The 21,914-nt window shown below is 32.6% G+C and overlaps 2 protein-coding genes and 1 long non-coding RNA gene across 23 annotated transcripts; all 3 read left to right on the forward strand.

Annotated features, from left to right (window-relative positions):
- Positions 1 to 512: 512 nt before the first annotated feature.
- LOC101262126 (uncharacterized) lies at positions 513 to 7,337 on the forward strand. Of its 21 annotated transcripts, none has more exons than XR_011221810.1 (7): positions 513 to 972; positions 5,696 to 5,731; positions 5,824 to 5,926; positions 6,017 to 6,186; positions 6,381 to 6,420; positions 6,682 to 6,736; positions 6,996 to 7,337. XR_011221810.1 is itself a non-coding variant. In XM_010324286.4 (6 exons), exons 3-6 carry the CDS (start codon positions 5,910 to 5,912, stop codon positions 7,129 to 7,131), a joined length of 378 nt encoding a protein of 125 aa, XP_010322588.1. In that variant the 5' UTR covers positions 513 to 972; positions 5,696 to 5,731; positions 5,824 to 5,909; the 3' UTR covers positions 7,132 to 7,337. The 21 variants fall into 21 exon arrangements, 19 of the variants coding, with proteins under 19 accessions (XP_010322588.1, XP_019070100.1, XP_010322591.1 ...); XR_011221811.1 differs by having other exon boundaries at positions 6,086 to 6,186; XM_010324286.4 differs by lacking the exon at positions 6,381 to 6,420.
- Positions 7,338 to 9,012: 1,675 nt separating this feature from the next.
- LOC138349061 (uncharacterized) lies at positions 9,013 to 10,199 on the forward strand. Its single transcript, XR_011221588.1, has 3 exons — positions 9,013 to 9,151; positions 9,309 to 9,361; positions 9,770 to 10,199. It is a non-coding gene; the product is annotated as an uncharacterized lncRNA (long non-coding RNA).
- A 1,475-nt stretch (positions 10,200 to 11,674) lies between these two features.
- LOC101264529 (uncharacterized) lies at positions 11,675 to 18,396 on the forward strand. Its single transcript, XM_004241568.5, has 3 exons — positions 11,675 to 12,201; positions 16,250 to 17,597; positions 17,923 to 18,396. Exons 1-3 carry the CDS (start codon positions 11,827 to 11,829, stop codon positions 18,150 to 18,152), a joined length of 1,953 nt encoding a protein of 650 aa, XP_004241616.1. The 5' UTR covers positions 11,675 to 11,826; the 3' UTR covers positions 18,153 to 18,396.
- Positions 18,397 to 21,914: the final 3,518 nt, after the last annotated feature.

A 21,914-nucleotide genomic window follows, 5' to 3' on the forward strand; every position in this document is an offset into this window, starting at 1 on the left:
AAACAAAAAATGATATGTCCTTTTAAAATTTTTGACAATTTTTTTTACCCTTTTAACTCCGGACATCACCTTTAGAACCAACACAACAATAAGGCTTCTTGTACAATGGGTGCTAACAAGCTTTTATAACAATTATCCAGAATTTTCTATATGTGTATATAAAGTTTTCGACGGGATTCAGCACCCGAATCTCTTTATGTGGGTTCACCCCTACCTGAAGAAAACAAAGTGTTTTTCCCTCATATTCTGTACATGTAATTATTTATGCTAAATACATAAAAAGATAACTATACATTTGATACACAAAATTATGATAAATCTATATTTAAAAATAGATAAAAATTTGGGTGCGGAGCATAAATTCAGTAATATCGTCGAATATGATGAACTATAGTGTTTTATGTAAAATCTCAAGATTGACTTTAGATGTTAATTCAAAAATAAGAGATTATTTTAGACTTTTTATCTAATTCTTACAAAAATAAATACATAGTAAAGAAATAAAAATTACCGTACATTTTGTTTTGTTGGAATACAACTTGTTTTTAGAGTTTAATTTTAACTTTCTCCTATCTGTGACAAATTTTATTGTTTCGGTTACACCCCCGATTAATTGGTTATTTCTTTTCTGCGCCCTCCCAATTTTCAGTCCTCTGCTTTCCGCTTCAGCTCCCCAAACTCGCCGGCGAATACATCGGAATTATACCTTCCTTACAGTTCTCTTTTGTCTCTACTGTACATCCATGAGCCATTATTCAGTCGGAACACTAAGCTTTAGTCTATCTGTAGTGTTTGATGTAAATTGATGCAGCTCGAGATGACTAAAACTGGCATTTCAATGGTTTCTCCATCTTCTGAATCTGTTTATGTCCTCCGCCGCCCGACGTTCAGCCTTTTCCGCTTCTAGAAGATCAGGTTCCTCTGCTTACCCCAGGAAGGCGTTATTATTAAAACTATGTCGTATCGCTGTGGGTAATTTACTCTTTCCGTATTTGCTTACTGTAGTTGTTTAACTTAACATAGAGAATTTGAGGAAAGTGATTAGGGAGTGTTTGGAGGTTGCGGATTAGGGTAGAATGTTAAATAGTAATCGAGCATTCCCTTGCTTGATAGGCTTAGTGGTCACAGTTGGACCTTTCTCCTCAGTGGTAGTATTAGCTCTATTCTAGTAATTTCTTGTTCTGCCATTCGGCTATTACGGTTCGATCATTGTATTATTTTGTTGTTGTTACTGTATTTCTCCTGCTTGTTGTGTAATGCTTCCCGTTTTGCATTATTTCTTTGTTGTTATTACAAGCATATGTGTATCCCCTTTTACAAAGTATTTGGCATGCTTTATTTAAGCTTAGGGTGTATTGCAAGTAGCCTATCTACCTCTATGAGGTACAGTAAGGTGTGTGTACACTCAACCTGTCCTTGCCTCACTTGTGCGATTTTACTATGTATGTTGTTGTTGTTTGATCGCCGTGAAGAGTTTAATCGGCAGTGTCATGCTCTTAGTATGATCTAGTTTGGTGTTACTTTTACGAGATTGTCTTGCTACTACTTCATTCGGGGTTGTGAAATTAAATTACAGTTAAAACCAAAGTCTGCTTGAGAAATAGAGCAGCTATTAAATAGTATTACTTTTACTTATCAGAAAAATTCCTTCTTTATTATGGAGTCAAATTTTTCGGTACTTGAATATCAGTCTAGTAGTTTAGATCATAAACTACCTGCTCAGACAGAATCTTAACTTTGATAAGCTTAATCAGGAACTAAGAAAGTCTTCAGGAGAGTTATGCATGGCCTCTTAGGTATTCTTTGTGAATTTTTCGGAGTGGTGCAGGAAGAAAACTTTAGCACATTGTTGGCATCACGTGCCACACTCAGACGTAAACAAGTTCTGTTATAGTTAGTAATTCTGCATCTATTGGAAGTGAAATCTTTTGGATCAGTCTACGCAGCAAAATGTTAGTTGATATCCAAATTATATGTGGAAATTTAAGATTTGGGTTACAGCCTAAGTTGCGCGGACTCTTTGCTTTTGAGGCTGCACTCATGTTGGATTCTTCAAGAATACACTACTTTTGGAGAATCTAACACACACACGTTAGACATTTTTGAAGACTCCGAGCAACATAGGTTATAGCTACCCCAAAATCTAAATGATGATGTAAACTTCCTAATCATTTGGGGTTAAATTGCTTGGTGAACCCCCAAAGTAGATTTGCTCAAGACCCAATCACAATTATTTGGTATTTTAGAAATTGCACCGGGGTTGGAGAGGAGAGCTGTGCGTGGATGGAATTTGGGGAAGTGCCTCTTGTAGCAAAGTTGGGAAGCACAATCATATTTCCTCTGGTTTACAATAGAAACAATAAATATAGTCTCCATCAAAAATAATAAATATTGTGTAGAACCATTTCATTTGTCTAACATTTACCTATTTGCTCCATTGGTGTCCTTTATAACTTTTTTATGGAGCTCTTCAACTATCATTATTATACACTATGCCTCATTCAAAGTAATTATGAGCTGGCTTTGAGGCTTTAGGTTCTCAACCACTTGGAAAACTTTGGTTTAAGCTTGTAAGCTAGAATAAACCCAACAAATTTTTCTTGGCTAGTGGATGGTGGCCTCAAGTTTTCATTATGACTGTTAGAATGTGCTTTCAGCCAGAAGTCTAATCCATTGCTCGCTGATTGATGAACTCCTATGATCAGGTCTAACAAGGAAATAAAGGTTTTGACAAGGAATAATGTGATACTGCTCCAATTTTGGAATAGTTACAAAATTTTAAGTACTCTATCAACCTTAGGTTCTTCTACTAACCATAAACTTAAACCTATGTTTGGCGGGAAAACAAAAATCAGCAAGTTGATTGGGCTACTAGCTATAACCAGATTACTTTACTTGATGCTTGTTTATGCAATCTTGTACAAGTTGTTCTATCTACTGGAATTTACTCGTTTGTATGACAATATTTAATAAGTCGCCATTAATGTATCATCATGTAAGTGTTTTTGTTTTATCATCATTATTCATTAGTTGGATTTTGTCGGTCCTAGAAATAATTTAAAAAAAATTATTATTTCTGTGCTGGCAGCTATATCCTTCTTTACTTACTGTAGATAGTTTTTTTTTATGGCTGTGGTGTCTGGGACAACTTTTGTGCACCTCGACTAATTCTGTTGGTACCTCCCCCCTCCCACCAACAACATGTACCAGGTAACTCTATCCACTAAGGCTAGAATCACCTAGTGTTTATTGTCTCCGTTGGGAATGAAATTGAATCTAAGACCTCAGGGTTCTTAACCACTTTATTGACCACTAGGCCACACCCTTGGGTGCTACTGAAGATAGTATGTCATCATTTATAGTTGAATAGTTGATGAAATCCATGATCTTAAGATTGCTTCTTTAAACAGTTTAACAATGGTCCTTCCTGCTCTATCCTATAAAAGTAGAAGATAGTACTATCGGAAATGGGAATGATGAGATTGATGTGTAGGCATAAGAGGAGGGATAGGATTAGAAACAACAATATTTGGGACAAGGTATGAATGACCTCTGTTGTGGAAAAGATGAAAGCGAGATGGTTTGGCCATATGTAAAGGAGATGCATATATGCTCTAGTGATAAGTTCTAATAGAAACCAGTTGTTAGTTTGTAGTGTCAAACTGAAAATTAATCCCATGATGAACATAAACATTCACTTTTGTTGCCACATAATAGCAACACAAACAATGTAGTAGACTCGTCAAATATGTACTAGAAAACTTTATCAATACATGTTGATTCTCATTCAAGAAAAGGTAGCGTTAGGTGATAAATTCATTATTATTGGAAGTCTACAAACAAATCCAAAGTGTCAAACCACAATATTAATCATGGACTTTCTAATGCCCCTTTGTGTACATAAAAATGCTATTATCAATCTGCAGTGCAAAAAGACACAGGAAACCTCAATTCAAGAAAAGAAATTTGGATATACAAATGTAGCAACAAAAAGATACAACAAAAAAATAGAAGAAAATAAGATCTCCATTCAATCAGAAAAGTAAGAGCTTCTTAAACACAAATAATAAAAGACCAAAAAGGAAATCAATTTCTAATTGAAAGTTTAGCATTAACCTTGGTACCTTATAAGAGTACGACGATACGAACATTGAAGTGAAACTTAGTGTCTTAACCTTCATGGATATAAGCAAGTCGAGTTATATTAGTAAATTTCAACCTATAGAAATCATGAAGATAACTTGCAAAAAAATATCATTGTCGGAGCATTTAGAACAACACACATGAGCTTTCTTGTGAATTTTGATTATTGGAGCTAACTTAGCAGTTTTTAGCCTTTCCATCTGAATCAAAACAAAATATTCCTTCTCACTTAGCCCACCGAAAGCCCAGTCCAGAAAAATTGAGACCTTGGGCTACCATAGTATATACGGTATAGCTAGTAGCCCAAAGTCTCTATTTTTCTGGATTGGACTTTTGATGGGCTAAGTGAGAAGAAATATTTTGTATGGTTTCAGGTGAAAAGGTTTAGCTAGCTTCATTAGTCAAAATTCACTAGAAAACCTATATTTGTTGTTCCAAATAGGAAAAATAGGAAAAAAAGTTATCATTCTCAAAAAAGAAAAAGTTCAAACATTGATATTCTTTGTATGTAATTTTCATGATTTCTATAAGTTGGAATTTACTAATATAACCCGACTTGTTTATATCTATTGGTATATATACGTATAACAAGAGTTAAGACACTAGGTTTCACTTCTGTGTTCATATCGCCGAACTCTTGTAAGGTACCTAGATTAATGCTAAAACTTTCAATTCGAAATTTATATCCTTTTTGGTCTTTATTGTGTGTGAGAAGTTCCATTTTTCTGATTGAATGAGTATCTTGTTGTTCTCTATCTTTTTGTTGCTATATTTGTAATTCCGGATTTATTTTCTCTAGTCGAGGGTTTGTTATTATTTATGTGATTTCGTATTTATTTTCTTGAGTTATGGGGGTAAGGACTGTGTACACCCCACCCTTTAAGGGATCACTCTAGGTATGTTGTGATCTCAAATTAGAATTGTGGACTTGTCATCGTTGTGTAGGTTTCCATGTGTTTTATCCCTTTCTGAATACTTCTTTTAGGTCTTTGCCAGGTTTTTTAAGTTAAAGCCTTATGATGTTAATTTTATCACGTATAATAAGAGCCTATTTACAATTCTGGTTTAAAAATATAACATTTTGAACTAATTTCTTCCCCTCTTCCAGTGGGTTGTATTGTTGTAAGCTAATAAGAATGTTGTTAAGAAATGAGATCTTAAATATAAATTAAGATTCTAATTCTTTCCGAAAAGAAAGAATCAATGGTACTACTGATTACACGCAGTTAATTAGAGAATCTTGTGACAGCAATTTCCCTGTTAGGAACATGAAGGTGTATTCAAGTAATAGAGACATTAATTAATTACTTTTTATCGTGCAAATTTTTCTTCAATGGGCCCTATGAGTAGATATAAAATTGATATCGTCTCTCTTAACAAAAAGAAATTTTTGGTACGCATTTATCACCTTTCAATAGTTTCTTATTATGTTACAAATCATTAATATCATGTCACAACACTCCTCTTAAGTTATTCTAGTGCTACCCTTCTACATGTCTAATTGTATTATAAGTTCGACAAAGGTCCTAACTATTTTTATCTCATCATGTAGCCACATGGATAAGGAGCATATTGAGTAGTTCAAGAGGTATGAAATTGAGGTTTCAATAGTGTTCTATTGCGTTACAAGTCTTTAATATCGTGTGCTATAACACTCACCTTAACTTATTCTAATTTTAGTTTCTACATGCCTAATTGTCTTATGAACGCAACAAAAGTCCCAACTATTTTTCGTCTCATCATGTAGCCATTCGGAGAAGAATCATATGGATAAGTTGGAGAGGTATGAAATTGAGGGTTTCAATAATTTTCTGTTACATTACAATTCTTTAATATTCTGCCACGACACTCATTTTAAGTAGTTCTAATGCAGGTCTTTTACATGTCATAACCATATTATAAACTCACTTGAGGTCCTATTGTTTATTTTTTCATCATTTAGCGACATGAAGAAGAAAGATATTGAGAAGTTCAAGAAATATGAGATTGAGGGCAACAAGTATTTGATTCCCACATGCTTCTCAGACAAGACTATATCTGGAGGTAAATAATTCTTTAGAAGACGATAAGGGTGTCTTTTATAGATAATATTAAAATAGACGGCCGAAGGGTCTATATCTCTGTAGATGTGCACTACGGATTGATAATTGCATTTGTTTGTCAATCCCCAGAGTGGTCAAGGGATATTAGAAACTACATGCTAATATTGTGGTTAGACACTCTGAATTTGTTTGCAGGCTTCCAACAATAATGAATTAATCACCGAAGGCTTGTATGGTAAACCTCTCTTCTTAATTGAGAATCAACATTTATCTATAAAGTCATAGTTTTTCCTACTGGTTTGATGATTCTACTACCTTCTTTGTGTTGCTATTATGTGCTTCAAAAGTGACTGTTTAAGTTTGTCATGGGTATAATGTTCAGTTTGGCGTTAATAGGCTAACAATCAGTTTCTGTTAGAATACTCGGTCCTGAATTTCCTTAACTAAAAGCAGCAGTAATTCATAAATGATTGAATTTGCTGTCAATTGTTTACAGGAAACATATTTGATGTAAAAACGACTAAAGATGGAGAAACCTCAAAAGTGAGCAGGTATATCTGAAAATATGCATGTTTATAATATAGCCCATATCTTTTGAAGGAGATTTTGGGAACTTGTCTCCATGTTGACCTATAGGCCACGAGTTTGAGCTGTAAAGGCAGCCGTTGATGCTCGTGTTTGAGTAGGGCTGCCTGAATATGTGGCCCTTCTTTGGACCCTGCCAGAGCTTCATGCACCACCTGCCGTTCTTAAATGTGGCACATTTTGTGTTCTTGCTGTCCTGTTCTTATGTTTTGGTTTCCGCCTCAGGTTTCCTGGTCACCAGTCCTATGCAAACTTTAATGATGGAAGCAGTAGCGCGTCAACACCAAATTCTACGAGTGAAACTCCATCAAATGTTCGTAAGAGGAAGTACTTTCCGATGAGATTCTCATATTTATTTTAGAATTTCATCCCTTTAATTGTGGTGTCCTCTTAATCGGTATTAAAGACATTTTTATTACTGTATAATAAGTACAAATCTAGTCAAACAGGGCTATAAATATAATACACCATTCCACTACAGTAATTGAATTGAGTTGCAGTATTCAAACAACTCCACCAAAATTTGAAATTTTAAAGTCATTCAAAAGGTTTATTGATTTTATGTTTCATAGTTCATGCTTCAACCTCTATCCTTCATCAAATACTAGTTTATTTAGCCATTGTTAAACTAATCAATTTTGTGCCGAAGTAATAGTACATTTGTGGCCCCTTTTTCCCTTTTCTTTTCATCGTGACTTTGACAAAAAATAAACAATCGAATAAGAGCGCTTGGATTGACTTAAAAATTGATAGATTCAAACACGACTAAAGAGAGTTGCTCAATAGGAAACACTCCACATTCAACTCTAGAATTGTGATCAAATATGTGTTTTCTTTTTTGTTAAAAAATAAAACACACACACTGTTATATTGTTATAAAGTAGAGCAATGAGTCATTTGATTGACTATTTTCTTTTCAATTTGTTTTGTTTCATGTGGCTATGTCTAAAAAAAGGCAAACAAGTCTTCTCTTTTTCGAAAACCTAGAAATTGTTTACAGCCCCACCCAGTCTACGGGGGCCAAGACCCAAAACTGGAAGACATCCCAAGTAGAATCTCAAAACTCTCACTATAGTAAGCTTCATTTTCCGTACAATCCAGAGTACACTTCAGCCAAAAATAACAATTTTCGCCATCAAATATTATTGTCACGTCTTTTAGTCTTCAACTAAGTACACATATAATACATGACAACTCGCTCAAATTTTTACAATGACATGACAATAATTTAAATAATTCCACCAAGTTCGAGTCTATAAAAGAACATTCAAAATCAATCGTTATATATAATACTAATAATAAAAAAAAAAAGAAAAAGTGGAAGACCAAGCCCTCGTGTTGTGGACTTGTTTGTTAGTAAATCCTAAAAACTTATATTATCAATTAGTAGCATGATTTATAAAATTGAGTGAATCTAGGCAATTTTACCACTTGCCCATGTTCTTCTCCTTCTCCCTCCTTTTACCAATATCATTGACCCGCTCAAAATTACCTGATTGAAATAAACTGAGTTAATAAATTAACAGCTTAATAATTAATCAAATTTAAACAAATTAAATAGATTATAATTTTACTAGCTAATTTTGTCGTCCGTCTGTGTACACTATTAATTGAATGAATGTATAGACATTAAACTTGTTTTGCTTTTACGTAAACTAAGGTTGTATGCATGACAGAAGATATGATGGAAAACAGTTGTACCTGCCATTCCACTCACTTTAATTTTTAATTTTACCAAATTAAATAAATACATTGTGGGATTTCCAAATTAAATGCTTTAGTTATCTGAAAATATAATTATCAAATGTAATTGAAGAATATGAAAAGAGAGTCAAGTTTATTTAATGGTAATGTTGAAAATTTTAATCAAACTTAAATGTTATATTAATTAGGTTCATTTGACTTTAAGTTATCCTATTTGTACTATGGAATAAGTAAGTACATATGACTTTTTATGATATGATCAATCTGAACAAAATTCATAGTGGAATATATATATATGTGGGAATGCATTTAATTAATTATTGAGTCTATACTGTTTCTTGGCACCAATAAATAAAAATAGTCTTGTTAATGTTTTGTTTTACATAAGTTTTCTATAGTAATTAATGTACCTTATGTTTATCTCCAATTTTTTAATCTAAAAAAAAAAAAGAAGGGTGAGTGTTGTTGTGAACCCAAGATTTGACTAAGTTTTTGACCCTACTATTTTTCTATAAATATAATCCTAGTAATTCTTTCAATGTGCTTCCCCTTCCTTTTTGAAAACAAAAGATTAAAGAGGTGAAAAATGTTGTCCTTAAAAGTTATGGTTGTTCTTGTTTTTATTTTATTATCCATAAAAGATACTACTATTGCTCATACTACTACTCATGACCAAGGTATACATTACACTTTTAATAATATATTTTCCCTTAGCTTCTATATATATGTGTGTGTATGAAATTTCTATACATTTAAATTTAAAATGTTCCTTTCTTGAGAAATCTCATGAATAATATATAGTCCAATAATTATTTATACACTATGATTCTGCAGTTAAAGAAAAGATTGTAATTGTTGATGAAGCTGGAAATGACATTGATCACAAGGTAGGAAGGAACCATCTTATAATATCATGACCTTGTTGTTTTTCTCTTTTAAAATTTACTATAATTTGTCGCTTTACTTTTCAACAGTGTCAAAATTAGAAATTTCATTATGTATATGTATAAAACAAAAAATATATATGTTTTTTTTGACATATATAGTTTGTTTATAATAAATAGTATATTGTTTAGTGTGAAAGGTCTACTAAAAATAGAACTCTCTGTCTCATAAAAATATGAATGAGATACGTGTACATAGTATATATCCTACTGTTCTCAGATTGATATGTTATTATATATAGTATAATATTTTTGGACAAAAAATGTTAGACTGACTACCTTTTTCGTGTCATTTATTTTTTCTAAATTAGAGTTTGGAAAAACTTAATTTAGGGATTGTATAAATTGCAGGAAGTTTATGGCAGAGTCAAAGGGAATAGAGCAAGTTTAATGGATTTCAATGCTGCTGATTATCATGTAGCAACAACACATCCTCCAAGGAATAACTAACCTTAATTATACACAAACTCTTCAAACTATATATTAATTACAAATATAAGACATACATACATATATATGTATATATATGTGTGTGTGTTTTTGTGATAAAAGAATTATATACTTGTATGCATCTAATGGAAAAATCTAGCAAAGGTCTAAAAGAATTTACATATTTTCAAGTGCTAGAGTATATATATATACACTAACAATTGCAGTTACATAAATTTCTTTTTTGGGGTCCTTTAATTTCTCATTGTACTATATCTCATCAAGGATGTGTTTTCAAATGTGACTCGAAATTTTTGTCTATTATTTACGGATCAATGATGAAAATATTCAACCACTTGAGCAAATTTTACTTGTCGTTATAGTTCGTATTCGTTAACCTTTTCTTATGCTACAAATACCAACTCTTATCCGGATTAAAAGTTTGGAACAAATAACTCTCTAAGTGATGATATAGCAAAGGATGTGCAATTATTTTAAAATAATCACATGAAAGGTTGAAAATTGGTTAAAAGAATAACTAAATAATAGAGGATATATAACTTTTTCGGAAAAAGTCTTTCCAAAAATAAATAGAATTATGTATAGTTGTTGTGTCACTGTTAATATGTACAACTCTTAGCATAAATGTGGATTTGCTTTTGCCTTTTATTTCAAATGCAGCCATACTACTCATTTCGTCTCGAAATAATTATCATATTTCACTTCTTCAGAGTTGATATAATTTGCTTTAGAGCTAAATTGGATTAGAATAACTTAATATTTCAAAATTAAAATGAAAATATTTAAAAATCATATGAAAAGTACTATAAATTGCAATTCTTCAATTTTAGTATAATATATATCTTTTAAATATTAGTCAAAATTTACATGATTTGGCTTTCATGACAAGTATTATTATTATATATTTCCTTAAAATATTGGTCACAATTTATATGGAAAAATTATATATAATAGCAAACTAATAATCTAAAATAAATGGAGTAGCTAGGGTTTGATTTAATTGTGTTCCATAGCAAACGTTTGCGAAAAATTGCCAGACACCTCTCTCCTAAATATCTCGCTTGTCACTCTCCTCCAGTCTCTCGCTCGCTTTCTCATTTTTATACAAACACAAGTGTATAAAAATTGTTTCTAATTGTATAAAGCAGAAAAAATTGTATAAATACATATATTTTTGTTCCCCTCTTCCAGATCTCGCTCGCCACTCTCCCAAATCTCGCTCGCCACCCTCGCCTTTCTCACTTATACAAACAGAAGTGAAATGTATAAATTGTGTTTTGTTTGTATAAAGCATGAGAAAATTGTATATACACATGCAAGTACATATATTTTCATCATATACACTTATAATTATACAATAAAAATATTCCCCTGCCTAGTTTCTTTTGCCTTTCTCTCTTTCTCGTTTTATACAATTTTCAAATTGTATTTAATTTCTCTCTTTCTCGTTTTATACAATTCGATTCAATTGTATATTCCTTGTCAAGTCTCTTTTGTCTTTCTCTCTTTATCATTTTATATAAATTCAAATTGTATATAATCGTTCTATACACTTATAATAATACAATTGGTTTTGTACACTTCGGTTTTATACAGTTCTCTGCTCAAATGTCTTTCTCTTTCTTGTTTTATATATTTCGTTTTATACAATTTTCTTCAACTATATATGTATAACGAAATATACAGTTTCTATATTTGCTTTGGAGCGCAATTATACAAACTTTGCTATAGCATACAAATATAAATTTTTTATTTGTTATATGTGAAAGTTGCCCTTTATATTTTGGGCTTGGGCCTCTTGTGCATGTTTAGTTAGATTTGAGTCCACGGGCCCAAAGTTTTGCTCCATCAAGTGAAAAGATCATTTTATCTGTTTTCTTGTTAATGGTGAAAAAAACAACCAACGACGGGAACAATTCCGGCGATTCCAATACTCCGGCTAGCTAGAATTCTTGGATATGGCGTCTGACGAGGAAGATATCGGGGTTCCGGAAATGCATCCAAACAAACGTGTCAAAACCCTAACCCTGAGTTCACCTGAATCATCCCCGTCCTCATCTGACAAAGGCAAATCGAAGCTTGAACTTTCGAATTTAGAGACGGAACAGGATTGCTGTGGAATTTGCTTGACTGAAACTGGACATGGAACCACAATTATCAGAGGTGTTATCGATTGTTGCAACCATTACTTCTGCTTTGTATGTATCATAGAGTGGTCTAAAGTTGAGTCCAGATGCCCCATGTGTAAACGCCGGTTCTCCATCATCCGCCGCCCTGCTAGACCTCCCATTTTCCCTTCCGAACGCGTTGTCAATGTTCCTGTCCGCGATCAGGTTTTCTACTCTTGACTTTTGTCTTGAATTTCAGTTGGATTTGATGAATGTTGATTGCTGTTTGCTCTTTTTTTGAGATTCTTTTACATGATTGAAGATTTCCCAATTCTGCAAATAGTGACAAGTCCTGTGAGTTCAAGTTTATATACTCATTTATGTAGTAAAACCATTTAGATTCATGTCAACTTATGTTTAAATTAAACAAAAATTTGTCTCAGTAATGCTGATGATTATAGTCAACAGAGGAGGATTCGGGATTTGGAAGCTTCACGTAGATTTGAACAGTAACATTTATGTTTAAATTAAACTAATCTGTCTCAATAATGCTGATGATCATTGTCTGACATAAGAGGATTCATGATTTTGGAAGCTTTGGGTGCCACATAACTTTGAACAGTAACATCTATGTTTAAATTAAACTATAATCTGTCTCAGAAATGCTGATAATTATTGTTAACATAAGGGGATTCAGGATTTTGGAAGCTTCGGGTGCCACGTAGCTTTGAACAGTAACATCTCTGTTTAACTTAAACAAAAGTCTGTCTCAGTATTGCTGTTGATTATTGTCGACATAAGTTGATTCAGGATTTTGGAAGCTTCAGGTGCCACGTGGCTTTGAACAGTAACATCTATGTTTAAATTAAACTAAACTCTGTCTCAGTAATGGTGATGATTATTGTCGACATAAGAGGATTCAGGATTTTGGAAGCTTCGGGTGCCACGTGGCTTTGAACAGTAACATATGTAGCATAATATTCACAAAGGAAGACTATACGTAATATTTATTAGCAAACTGTTACACAAAATTTAGACTTGTATAGTTGGTTTAGTCAAGGTTTTAGTTAGAAGAGGTCTAGTTTCTGTTCTTCTTATTCCTTATCCACATTTAATTTAATAACTTCGCTACAAAAGGATGTCCGCCTGATAAAAAAAATTAAAGTAAATTCACCCAACAGGGTTCGAACTTGCATCCCCGAAGTGGTAATCTTGAACTTTAACCACCGGCACCATGAGGCTCATTGTTTCTTTGGGCCTCATGGTTAATATTTATACATTTCCTTATATATAGAATCTCAACCGAAACGTTTGGCACCCCCTCCATTCTTCAAAGATCCTCTACTGATAGTCGACAGGTGAATTATATCTAAAGATAAAAAGGAAACAATAGGCATTGATGAAAAGCTTATGTTCATTTTAGTTATATTATGTAATTTAGTAATTTGATGAAAAGCTTATGTTCATTTGCTGTATAAAAGCTATTAACTTGGTCTATTGTGATTTCATCCTGCATTTACACCTTTATATATTGTAAGTTATCAAACTGGTTTTACACATTAGGATTCATAATAAATTCTGACCAATTTATCTTTAGCCAGTAGTCTATGAGAAACAGTGACTCACTCCTATTAGTGATCTGCTATCTTTAGTGCATTGATGAAGAAGTTATGAAGTTCTCACTGCACTCTGAATAATATTTTTTTTACTAGAGTCATCTTAATTCTTCAAAGGTTAGGATTGGAAGACCATTCTTGTTGTTTCCACTTTTTGTGTTTCATACTTCTTCTTACAAGTTTTACACCACGTGCATTGCATGTGTATGCCGAGTCATATAAAATAATATCAATAGTCAATACAAATCGTTGTATGATGACTTGTTTGTGGGGTCAAGATATTTGGACATTCTCTAATTAACATGTAATTTTTATGTGTTTTTACTTAATTTGATTTTATGACCTCCACCTTTATTAACAGGGTGGTTATAAAATTAGCTTGCTTCATTAAGAAAAAACATATCTCAACAAAAAGTCATGATCAAAAGATTTTCCTTTTTATGGCACACGCTAAAATGAGCAAGATTAAGCTCTTCAAACTTAAAAATTTTGTAATTTTTGAAATGAAGAACCAATATGTAATCGTAGTCAATAAGAAATACTAAGAAGTGTCGCACACGCTAAAAAGATTTATGCATCAAAGTGTTGGCAGTTTCTAGTCATCTTTTACAGGTGCATGAATCAATAAAGTTAGTTCATTAATTTTAAGGTATGCCAATAAATTACCCATGTAATGGCAAATTTCTGTTTTTATTATATTTGTCAGCAATAAACATACTATATGCTAGGATATTCTTTCCAAAGTATCAGATGATATGTAATAAAACTAAAGCTTAAAATTAAAATTAGAAGGAATAAAAATAATAGCAATTGTATATGGTGTCTGGGCCCAACTCAACCCCAAAAGTTCGCTCATGAGGGGAGGTTTATCCAAGTTCATATAAGGAGATCAATTTCCCATCCCTCTACCGATGTGGGACTTCTTAATACTCCTCCGCACACCCAGACCCCAACTGGTTTGAACAATCATGAATGGGGACCCGACATCGGTGAACAACAAAAATTGAGATGGGTTCGACTCTGAAATTATGTAAAGATATAAGACCTAGGCTTAAGTTAACCCCCAAAAGCTAGCTCATGAGAGAAGGTTTGTTCAAGCCCACATAAGGAAAACAATATTACATCCCTCTACCGATGTGGTACTTCTTAACAGTGATATTCAGAAATGTATCAACGTGGTGCAACCCAAAATTTATGATGATAAAGAAACGGGTTGGAACAAAGAAAGGTTGGACGAAATATGAACCCGATCCCACCTGAAGACTATACCAGTATGTATGATGCTTACAATGGTACCATAGGTCTATGTATTAGCTTCTGGACTAGCATGCATATGATACTGTTGCCAAATAACTCAAAAATTTTAAACTTATCAAACACAAGACAAGAAACCAGCAAATACTAAAATGGAATCACCGTAGCTTGTACGTAAACCTCTAGAATAATAGTTAGCTCTATCTTAGAAACTTTTTTCATTGAAGCAAATTTCTATGTGCAAATAAAGTTACTATTCAACCAATTAATAGCAATTCCTTACACCCTCGGGTTCAACCTTCTCCAACATATGCATGTGCTTCTGGTAGGCATATGTAAATTCCTATTTAACTGATAAATCAAATTGAAAAAGTATTATTATTGATTTGTTGATATTGGTTGTTGGTTTAACGGTTCATAATTCTATAAATCTATCGATTAGGTTAACTGTTCTTTGAATTTTCTTAATGATTTAACTTGTAACACAATAAGATCTATCAAATTTAATTGGTAGTCGAAATACTGATTCTTTCTTGTGAAGACACTTTCTCCTTCTCATTTCATCAACTCACAACACTTTTTTTCCCATGATCAATACATTTAGTAAATATTTAAAAAAAACAAAGAAGAGGTTACTGCCTCACTTTGAAATAAGTTTATCGGTAAAACTATTAACTGAACTGTAACAACTGTTTGATTAACTTGACCCGATAATCCATTTCTTATTGGTTCAATTATCGTTTTAGCATATTTACATACTGATAACATTCAAAATTGAAATTGAACCAACCAAAGAGTCCTAGATTTTAGTGATAAGTCAGTCAAAACAACTAAACAGGCGATTATGCTAGACAAGTAGACATGATTCAAGTCAAATTAGATGTAAACAGTACTTGATTGAACACTAAATAGATGTTATATAAATAGCCTCACATTCAAAGATTCTGAAGATCTGTTGGTTCTTGTATAAAAAGCAATCAACCAAGAAAAAGAGGAGATCAAGGGACACTGATATATGTATCAATGTATTTGCTAGAAGTTAAGTGTATACGTGATATGCCTTAATTTAAGATAAGAAACCTTTTTTTATGTTTACCTTTAAAGAAATTGGCAAGATAATAATAATTATAATTCTCTGTACCCAAAGATAAACCAGATGATCATAAACGGTGGCAAATCTTTGTAACAGCTGTATATGTTTATTTGTATGAAATAGAATATTTAGGTTTATAGTAAGGGCGTTTCTGTGATTTAACTTTTAAGTTGGGGGCTTCCTGCGTTCAATATAATATAGATATAGATATAGTTGTATATTTTAAAGATTTACATGGTTTATGGTAGGGTAGAGTAGGTATAATCTCTTGACCATCTCTCGTGCATTACTAATGAAAGTGCTTATGCAGGTTTATCATTGCCATGGAAATGCAACAACTGGACCACGGGATCTGTATGCAGAAGTCCAATGTAACGTGTGCCATAGCACGGCTGATGACGTTCTCCTGCTGTTGTGCGACCTTTGTGACACTGCTTATCATACTTATTGTGTTGGCCTTGGTGCTACTGTTCCTGAGGGTGATTGGTTTTGTGCAGACTGCGCCCTTCTGAAGGCTGAACAGGCCCAGAGTGACATCAAAACTGATTGCTGTACCCAAACTAGTTTCGGTGAACCCCAATCAGCAGAATCAACAAGACAAGTATCTATATATGATATTGTACGAGAGTCTCGTGTTGATGGCGTCGAGAGCACTCCAACTGGTGCTTTGGATGCTTCCGACAGTTCATCTCGTATTGAATCTAGAAGGCAAAGTACTTCTCGAAGCAGCTCAATTAGGTTAGGTTCTGTAGGAAATAATGGTGTTGCAGGACGCACCACTAAGTTCAATGCCAGAACCCTGGGGCATTGCCGCAATGTCCATGATAGGATACGCATATTGCGTGAACATTGGAATGGTTTTCGAAGTGGATCCTTGAGGTTTCCTTCTAGCAAAGTGACTAATGCTAGTAGTGCTAAACTAAAACCAGTGCGTGGTAGCAATTCTGCTGAACGGCCTTTAGTATGTTGCTCGAGTCAACCAAGGACTTCTCAGCCTTCCAATCAAAATAGACCTGACAGTAAAGGGCCAACAGAGGTGAAGAAGGCGTGGAAAATGATGAATATGGCTAAGGCAATAGAACAAAATAGTGTCGGGAACAAAAGTTCTGTTCAGGCCTCAAAACATTCAGTTCAGAAGAATACTAGCTACAAAGAAGCAAGTGAATCGAGCTCAACGTCTATCAAAATGAAGATCGAACAGCATCGGCCTCCGTATATTCAAAATGTTGGTCCAGGTAGTCATTCCGAGAATGATGTTTGTAAGTTGGACATTGGATCAAAAGGTGCTTCAGGTGTATATAAAGGCTCTTCAATGTCATGCAGACCATTATATAGTGAACTTGTATCTTCGAGGGAGTCTCAGAATTCACTTCAGCCATATGTTTGTGATGCGAACAATGGACTACCATGGAAGAATAAGTCGTGTGCTGGGGCCACACATTTGAGTTCTTCTATCAGGTTGACATCAATTTCTACTACTGTAGGTCATGAGAAAGAGATCAGTTCTTCCTCGAATAGCATTGTGAATCCTCAGGAGAAACTGAAGGTCGAAAAGAGTGTAACTAAGAGAAGGGTTGAGGTGAAATCTGATGCTAAGACTGAGATCCAATCTCTTGTGAAGCTCAACCTAAAAATCTTGTGCGGGGATAAAAAGCTCGGTACGTCTTTTACTTTGTCCTGTAGTTTGCTAATGCATGTATCACTTCATTGCATTTAAATGATAAACAACTGTTGTAGCATGATGCATCTGGTCTGAGTTGGTTATTCTTTCTTCTATAGTTCTACTTGTATAACTACATATCTAAAGCAAATGGCACTATATACAAATTTGACAATGTATTCATACGCCTATAATACGTCAATCGTCGATAGCACCTTGGTACACGGAATCATCAGTCTTTTAATCTGTATGACCAAAATGTTACAGTATGATATCCAATTCTTGACTCTCCGTATGGTTTTAATCGACTTTCCTGTGTGCAGAAGTTGACACATTTAAGCAAGTTGCAAGAGTAGCTACTCATTCCATCTTAGCTGCTTGTGGTCTGGAGCACAAAACACATGGTATTTCTTCCCTTCCAGAATGTGTGTGTGTCCACAGCGAGGAAGATAAGGAACTCAGCAGATCTACTTTAATGCCTAAATCGTGCCGAGAATGTTTCTTCTTATTTGTGAAGAATGTGGTGAATACTGTACTGTTAGACAAGAGATGAGAGGATTGTTTGTTTGCAGCATCATTAGATATTTGCCTATACTTCTTTATAGGTCGGAATTATACCATAGATAAATTAGTTCAGCTGTTCAGGGGATATTTAGCATTTTAGTGGGCTATTCTGTGTTCTGTAGACATGTTGTAAAACATAATACCTGTTATGTTTGGTAAATGACAAACTGTTATTTTGATAATTATGAATCTTATTTTGTATATATATTATATATGAAGTTCTCTCTTTTAAACTTGTCACTTCACATATTCATTTTGCTGCAACATAATAAATCCAAGGATTCAAGGTTGAGCAAACTTGAAATATTTCTTGTTCAGTTTTGTTCGTCAGTGACCACCACATCATCGAGATACACACTTTTCAAGTCATTCCAAATGACAAATACGTGATATGCTATAATATCTACCCTCTCTACTATTTTGATTTTACGTCAAGATTCAATCGAACCCTTTCGATAATTAAGTTGACTAATTTTTTAAAATATATTTAGATTAGATCAACTCAATATTATTCAAATTTTGATATTCAAAAATTATACAAAAAAAATACTATTATATATAATTTTTCTCGTGTTCAAATGATAAAGAAAATATATTTTAAAATTCACATAGCTAGAATATTGAAAGAACGAAAAACGTCGTGTAAATTAAATTACGAGGAGTATCAATAAAATATATAATTGATTCTTGTCATTTTGGAGCGACGCTTCACGAAATCGGTTACCGTTATTTCTAACGGAACGTCTACCGTTATTTCTAACGGAACGTCTGATAAACGGCGTGTCCGTGAAGATGGTCCCCACTGGCACACGAGACGGCAAGGATAGTGGGAGGTTAACGGCAGGGAATGGGCGCACGTGAGGGGGTGGTCTCTTTCACAGGTCACGTGCGTTACGCAGCCTCCCACGTCATCCCTCTAATCTGGGCCTCTTGTTTTGGGCCCCTCCACCTACAAGTCCCCATCATCTCACCATATTTTCTGCATCACAAATCACTATCTCAATCCCAAACTATACATATCTACATATGTATTTTTAAATTTTATATAAAATTTAAATTTAATTAATCATTTTAAAATTTTTATAAATACTTATAATCATATAATTTCATTTCTTCACTTATATTTTGCGATAAATTATTAAGTTTGATCGAATCTATGGGTCGATAGATTAAGAGCACCAAAAGTGGGGACCACCAAATGAGCGCATGAGTTGGCCACGTGATTTGGGAGGCGGAACAGATGCGGTAAGTGAACATTTTTTTATCACGTGACTTTCCCGTATTTCACGGACTACACGACACGTTTCAAACACGCGCTTGTTTTCTTATACGAACAAAAATGATTAATTATTAATTAATTAAGCTGAGAGAAAAAAAGTATTGTTAACTGATCCCTATAATGATACCCTTAAGCAGAGAATGTGTGCAACAGCCAACACACAAGAAGATAAAGAAGCTTCTCCAACTCTACAATTATTATTCATTCATTAAAAAATAATAATTCACAAATTTTAAACTAATGTTATTATAAAATTAAACTAATGATTGATGCTTCTTCCAGTATGATATACAAATAGATACCTCTTTACTATCTGTAAATGCAATTTTCATATTTTATAAATTATTTTTTGACAATAACAAAATTAGAATTCTTAATAAGAAATTCAATATATGAAAAATCAAATTAAAATACATAAACTAACTGAAAAGAATTCGATATTTTTATTATATATAGAGGAAAAGCTATCATCCTTTTGGAATGGGAAATTATCGTTAGCTATCCTTTTTTTTTAATTTAATTTTTATCATGGAGTTGGAGAGATAAAAACAAAATTAATCTCACTAATTGAGTAGATGTATTCAATTTAATGTAAAGCCAAAGTGTGTATCCCAAACTCTGAAGCACTAGAGTTGGCCTAATTTCTTTGAAGAAATTATTTTTGTCGTTTTGTGAACAGCACGTGATTTGCAGTGTTGTAGTAGTATTAACTCGTCTTCTTGTTCAAACAAAAGTTGCGACACTGGATATATACTGCGCCACTTTTGTTTTGCCCCGCGTTAAAGTCTAATTAATTCAGTTTTTTTTAAATTATATAAATATTAAAGTTAAATTAATTTAATTTTGCGTTAGGTAAAATGAAGCAGGGGTATAGTTATTCTTAGATGCTATGTATTTTTTGTCGAAAAATAATATTGTGTATATATATAAACAATTAATGGAACAAAATATTATAGTGTCAGTATTTTTGATGTCTTGAAAGAGCTCGAAATGCTCATGTATTTGAATCCCAATGGCTCTCGATTTTCTCATATTCAGAATTTGAAGTCAAAACCTTTGGATAACTGAAGAACATTCTTATCCAATCGCAATAGACTAATTAACATATTTTTGATAAATGTGTATAAAAAGATACTAATAAAAAAACAAATCAAATGAATTTTACTATATTGACTATTTTCGACACTAAATATAAATGTTTCACGTGATTTTTCATCCAATATAAAGTATTTCACTCTCACATCGAGTTGAATATTTTAAAAGCCTTAAAAATAAAAATCACTAAGATTAAATTATGAATTCATCCATTTTATATCTACATAAAATATATGTATTATATTATTAATAGTAGCTAGCATGCAAAATCGTATTTTCCATATAAATTTGACACTACATAAATTGGACGTATACGCTAGCTAAGAGGAGTGCATGTTACCGATGTCTTCATCATCGATTAAAAATTAAAGTAAACCTATAGCTCGATTAGCTGATTATAATTAATTAATTAATTAAGATTATTAAGTAGGACTTTGTGTGAATGCAAATTAAGAATATATAAATGGAATCCGTAAGTTAATTAAAGATAGGAGTGGACCAGCCATGCATGTTCTGCTATACTTTTTCTTTTTTTCAGAAAAAGGAATTAAGATAACAAAATAAAGCATAAAGTTAATATAATATGAGTGATTACTTGGAGTAATTTAATTTAATTAATATAATTATACTAATATATGTTTAATGATTAACGAAAGACAACCTGTTCGGTTATAGGAGCAGTGCACCTTAATGTGAACGCTTACTTTGATTATATTTATTGTCGGTACTATATATGCTTTCCTTTTTTTAATTTATTTTATTCGTGTTTTGTATTTGTATTAAATTTTAAATAATTTAAATTCAAATTGTGTAGACCTAATTTAAGGGATAGATACCTTGATAAAGGATTTTTTAATATTTAAACTCAAATACAAAATCTTTAATTAAAGAAAAAGCGATTTTATCAATTCCCTTGATGGTGCTTTACTTTTTCAACGTCAACCTTTATCTAACTTAAAAAAAATTACTTAAGCCTTAATTTTGTTATATAAATGAATGATTGGTTTAATTATATTCATTGCTAAACAGGAAAAACTTTTCTTTAATATGAAAAAATAAAAGTAAATGAAGGAGCGTGTAAGAGAGTTGGGAGTCAAGATGACAAGAAAATATGTCAAAAATTTCAAGAAGATAACAAAATTAATTTTAGAATCAAAATATCAATTTTATAATTACAAGAGCATGAAAATTGACTGTTAATTAAAAAATGAAGTTACTTATATTAATTTATCTCTTGTTATTGAGATAGTTTTATTATTACATGCAATTTCATATGCTGATTTTATTACTTATTTTATTTCAAGTGATTTTATCAATAAATAATATAATTAGAAATAAATTAATGATTATGTGATAGGGGTTAAAGAAAATGAATCA

The sequence above is a fragment of the Solanum lycopersicum genome, chromosome 6 (assembly GCF_036512215.1).
Source record: "Solanum lycopersicum chromosome 6, SLM_r2.1".
Lineage (NCBI taxonomy): Eukaryota > Viridiplantae > Streptophyta > Magnoliopsida > Solanales > Solanaceae > Solanum > Solanum lycopersicum.

Excerpts from the sequence above, each read along its gene's own strand:
- LOC101262126 (XM_010324286.4), top strand. Across the intron at positions 6,187-6,681 it reads AGACAAGACTATATCTGGAG|GAAACATATTTGATGTAAAA; the intron begins GTAAATAATTCT and ends AATTGTTTACAG. Across the intron at positions 6,737-6,995 it reads GAAACCTCAAAAGTGAGCAG|GTTTCCTGGTCACCAGTCCT; the intron begins GTATATCTGAAA and ends TTTCCGCCTCAG.
- LOC101264529 (XM_004241568.5), top strand. The coding sequence starts at position 11,827 with ATGGCGTCTGACGAGGAAGATATCGGGGTTCCGGAAATGCATCCAAAC. Across the intron at positions 12,202-16,249 it reads ATGTTCCTGTCCGCGATCAG|GTTTATCATTGCCATGGAAA; the intron begins GTTTTCTACTCT and ends GTGCTTATGCAG. Across the intron at positions 17,598-17,922 it reads GTGCGGGGATAAAAAGCTCG|AAGTTGACACATTTAAGCAA; the intron begins GTACGTCTTTTA and ends TCCTGTGTGCAG.